At 60.8% G+C, this 3,933-nt stretch overlaps 2 protein-coding genes across 2 annotated transcripts in view; one reads left to right on the plus strand and one right to left on the minus strand.

Moving 5' to 3' along the window:
* Positions 1 to 1,767, plus strand: part of MAP3K10 (mitogen-activated protein kinase kinase kinase 10) — a 16,614-nt gene extending 14,847 nt beyond the window's left edge. Inside the window, exons 10-11 of the mRNA XM_008582599.1 lie at positions 2 to 392; positions 1,158 to 1,767. Of these exons, the coding sequence (XP_008580821.1) occupies positions 2 to 392; positions 1,158 to 1,480 (714 nt within the window). The 3' untranslated portion in view covers positions 1,481 to 1,767. The remainder of the gene's footprint in view (position 1; positions 393 to 1,157) is intronic.
* Positions 1,768 to 1,933: 166 nt separating this feature from the next.
* The window catches only part of TTC9B (tetratricopeptide repeat domain 9B), a 2,451-nt gene continuing 451 nt past the window's right edge, over positions 1,934 to 3,933 (minus strand). The window contains exons 2-4 of the mRNA XM_008582609.1: positions 3,792 to 3,930; positions 3,053 to 3,235; positions 1,934 to 2,157 (exon numbers count right to left, since the gene is read on the minus strand). Coding sequence (XP_008580831.1) covers positions 2,048 to 2,157; positions 3,053 to 3,235; positions 3,792 to 3,930 — 432 coding nt within the window. The 3' untranslated portion in view covers positions 1,934 to 2,047. The remainder of the gene's footprint in view (positions 2,158 to 3,052; positions 3,236 to 3,791; positions 3,931 to 3,933) is intronic.

Raw genomic sequence — 3,933 nt, forward strand, 5'->3', positions numbered from 1 at the left:
GGGCCTCAGCCCGCCCGGGCGCCCCCTGGGCCGCCGCGACGACGCGGCCCTCGGCCCGGGCCTGGCGTCCTCGGCCACCCTCGTGTCGCTGTCGTCAGTGTCCGACTGCAACTCCACGCGTTCGCTGCTGCGCTCCGACAGCGACGAGGCCGCGCCGGCCGCGCCCTCCCCGCCGCCCTCCCCACCCGCGCCGTCCCCATCGCCGTCACCGTCGCCCAGCACCAACCCTCTGGTGGACCTGGAGCTGGAGAGCTTCAAGAAGGACCCCCGCCAGTCGCTCACGCCCACCCATGTCACGGCTGCGCGCGCTGTGAGCCGTGGGCACCGGCGGACGCCGTCAGACGGGGCGCTGGGGCAGCTGGGGCCACCCGAGCCCGCAGGCCACGGCCCTGGTGAGTGAGGTCCCCACACCCAGCAAACAGAAGACAGCCCTTCCCCCTACCCCTACCCCTTGTCACGGTCCTGCTTAGCATGGGGGAGGGAGGGTCTGCTTCCCAGGCCCTTCACTCCTGGAGGCATCACTGTGGGTGACTGAGACACAGGATGAAGCAGGAGTGGCAAACTCTGAAGCCTTCAGGGCCAGGCAGGTGACTTTAACAAGAGCAACAACGACTATAGCTAACTCCTAACACAGGACCGGTGCTAGGCACTGTTCTCTGTACGTTCAGTAACAACCACAAAGATGCTCATCATGGGTAGGAGTTATTCAGTACCCACTATCAAGCACCATGCTACTTGTTTAACGCTTGTTATTTTATTTCCTCTTCACCTAAGTAGTGAGGTGCTGTTTTTATCCCCATTCAGAGATAATGCCATGCCTAAGGTCTCCGGGTAGATCTGTCTGCATGAACCCAGCCCGAAGTAGGAAAGTCAGGAGAGACAAGGGCTTTGGCTAGAGGGGCTACTAAGAACCTGGCTCCAAAAAGGTTAAGGGATATGCTTGCCCACATGAATGAACGATTGTAAGTGGTCAGGACCTAGGCCAAGGTCCAAGCATCGCTGGGCTGCAGATGGCTATAGCCTTGCTGGAAAGTGGGCCTGGCAAGATCCACGGGTTTTTCAAGAGTAGTTAGAAATTCCACTTTTTGGTGTAAAAGCTGGCTTTTAAACATCACCCGTGCCCCACCCCACTCATTCATCTGCTCCTCTCTTACCAGGCCCTCGAGACCACCTGGACTTCCCCTGTCTGCCCGACCCCCAGGCCCTGTTCCCACCCCGCCGCCGGCCCCCCGAGTTCCCAGGCCGCCCCACCACCCTGACCTTTGCCCCAAGACCCCGACCAGCTGCCAGCCGCCCCCGCCTGGACCCCTGGAAACTGGTCTCCTTTGGCCGGACGCTAAGCATCTCACCTCCCAGCAGGCCAGACACTCTGGAGAGCCCTGGGTCGGCCAGCATGCAGCCAACACTGCTCGATATTGACATGGAGGGGCAGAGCCAAGACAACACAGTGCCCCTGTGCGGGGCCCAAGGCACCCACTGAGGCCTGCCCACACCACCCGCCTGGGCAGCCATGAATGTAGCGCCCCAGGCCCCACCCCAGCCCACCATGCCACAAGGTGGGGAGGCCCTGGGCAGGATACTCACTCTATTTATTGGGGAAGGGGGGAGGGAGGGACACTTAACTTATTCGTTTGTACCCAAAGGTGTGGAGCCCTGTGCCCACCCTGCAGTGGAGGGGGGAGGGACGGTGGGCAGGGATACTCAGGGACAGGGCATCATGGGAGATTTGGCACAAAATGCAGCATTAAAGGTAACCCCTGCCCCCTACTGCACTTGGCTTTGTGTCTTTCCCCTGCCCACGCCCTGATAATGGGTCATCCCTAGTGGAACACTCCCCCACTCCACACTCCCTCCCTGGGCCTCTCTGGGTTTCTAAGGTCCAAGGGATGCGGCCCCTCCTCGGTTCCCACAAGAACACCACACAAAGAGGCTATGGTCACCAGTGACAAGTGTTTTACCAGCGAACACATGAGGCAGGGATGGGGGGTGGGGGTTACATGGGGAGGTCAGATGGAGTGGGAGTAGAGACAGTCCCCCTGGGTGGGCCTCAGCCAGTCACATCCCGAGCTTGGGCCCTGGCCCCACTGTCTTCCCGCTGGAGGCTGCAACGGTTCATCTTTAGCTGAGTCAGCTGGATGTAGCGGAGGACATTGGTGTCTGCAGGGGAGGTGGGCAGAGCGTTATCTGGTGCAGGTGACACCTGCACCGCCTCAGGTCACGCCCATTGTGCCCATTCTCCACTGGCTCCGCCGCCCAGCCCCAGTCACAATGCACAGAAAGGAGACAGTTCACACTCCGTGTATCACTTCTGCTGCGCCCTCTGCCAGGACTGCCTCTTCACAGAGGCTCCTGTGCACTTCTGCTTCTCCTCCAATGACGTCTGCAAGAAGTCTGTTCTCTCCAAACCCCTTGACAGGAAAACTGATCTTGCCTCTTTGCGCCCACAACTCTGCATCATGCACCTGTTGTGATCCCTCTTCCCTCCTTTTGGCTCTTAATATAAAACTGAATGTTGCGTCTGTTGCCCTGTGCACGTGCGCCCCACCCCCACCCCCCATGATCTCCCAAAGGGCAAGGAACAAGCCTCCAGCTCTGCCAACCCTCCCCCCACACACACCCCAATTTCCTGGTGTTGCCCACCTCGCGTGGAGGAGTGGATTGAAGAAGTGACTGAATAGGTGAGGGTGTGAGTGGGTTAGTGAGAGTGGAAGGATGAGTGTGTGCGGGGGGAGATGGAGATGGCGATGAGTGAGTGGACAGGGAAGCAGCTGAGGAGATGAACGGGAGGTATCGGGATGGGTCAATGACTGAATAGATGAGAAGTGGTTGGTAAACGTCAGATGAATGGTGGGTGAGTGGAAGAGTGGGTGCGTAAGGAGTAGGTGGATGGAGAGAGGAAAGTCCGGTCGGTGGCGCAGCGCTCCGTTGAGGCAGTTGTGCTGGGCGAGGGCTCTGCTTCTCTGCCCCGATCCCCCTGCCCTTGTTCCCTGCACGCCAGCACCTTTCCCTGCCCTGGGCCCAGCTCTCGCCTTTGCCGCGCCTTGCCCCTCACCTGTGGGCTCCCGGCTGCGGGCCTCCTGCAGGTAGCGCAGCGCGCGTGCATAGTCACCCAGGTGGTAGAAGGCAATGCCGGCGCGGTAGGTTGCCTTGAAGTTGCCCTGCTGCTTCTCCAGCACCTTTAGACAGTACTCGCGCACGCGCTCATAGTTCACCAGTTCCGACTGCAGCAGGCAAGCTGCGGGGGCACCGGAACCGGTACTTTCAGTGCCTGGCGGCACCCCAGCACCCACCTGACCTCGAGTGCCTGACCTCCGGTACAGGGAACCCGACCTAAGGGGTTGCTCAGGCCACCAGGGGACGCTTTTTGTTAGCTTATTAGAATAGCCTCAATCTGCGCCGCCGCTAGAGGGCGCCAAAGACACAGACAAGGTGATTAGAAGGGAGATTTCCGTGGGCAAGAGACGGGGTCGGGGAACGGCTCCTCCAGGGTAGGCCTTTCTCACCCTGGGTTCGTGTATGGTAAGAGGAAAGAATTACTCCGGGGAAGCAAGACCCTGAAGACCCAGCCCAAAGCCCATTTCCTGCATCCCAGATCCCTCCATGCAGAGAACCCTGCGATCCCCCATCCCAGATCCCTTTCCTTGATCAAGGTCTGAGGTTTCCTTCGACATCCCACAGCCCTGGACCCTTCAGTCTCCAGCCCCCTCCCACCAAGTCCCCAAGGCCTCACAATTGCCCCCTACTCCCCTCCTCTCTCACACGCCCCTCTGCGCCTTCCGACGGCCCCGTACCCGTGAGCGAGTCGTAACATTCCACCTCCGTGTTCTCCACCAGGCGCCGCTGCTCCTCGCTCAGGCGGGCCGGTGCGGGACTCGCGGCGGGCCCGGGGGCGGGGGCGGGCAGGCCGCCGGGGCGGGCTCCCTGCGCCGCCTT

The sequence above is a fragment of the Galeopterus variegatus genome, unplaced genomic scaffold (assembly GCF_000696425.1).
Source record: "Galeopterus variegatus unplaced genomic scaffold, G_variegatus-3.0.2 Scaffold93, whole genome shotgun sequence".
Lineage (NCBI taxonomy): Eukaryota > Metazoa > Chordata > Mammalia > Dermoptera > Cynocephalidae > Galeopterus > Galeopterus variegatus.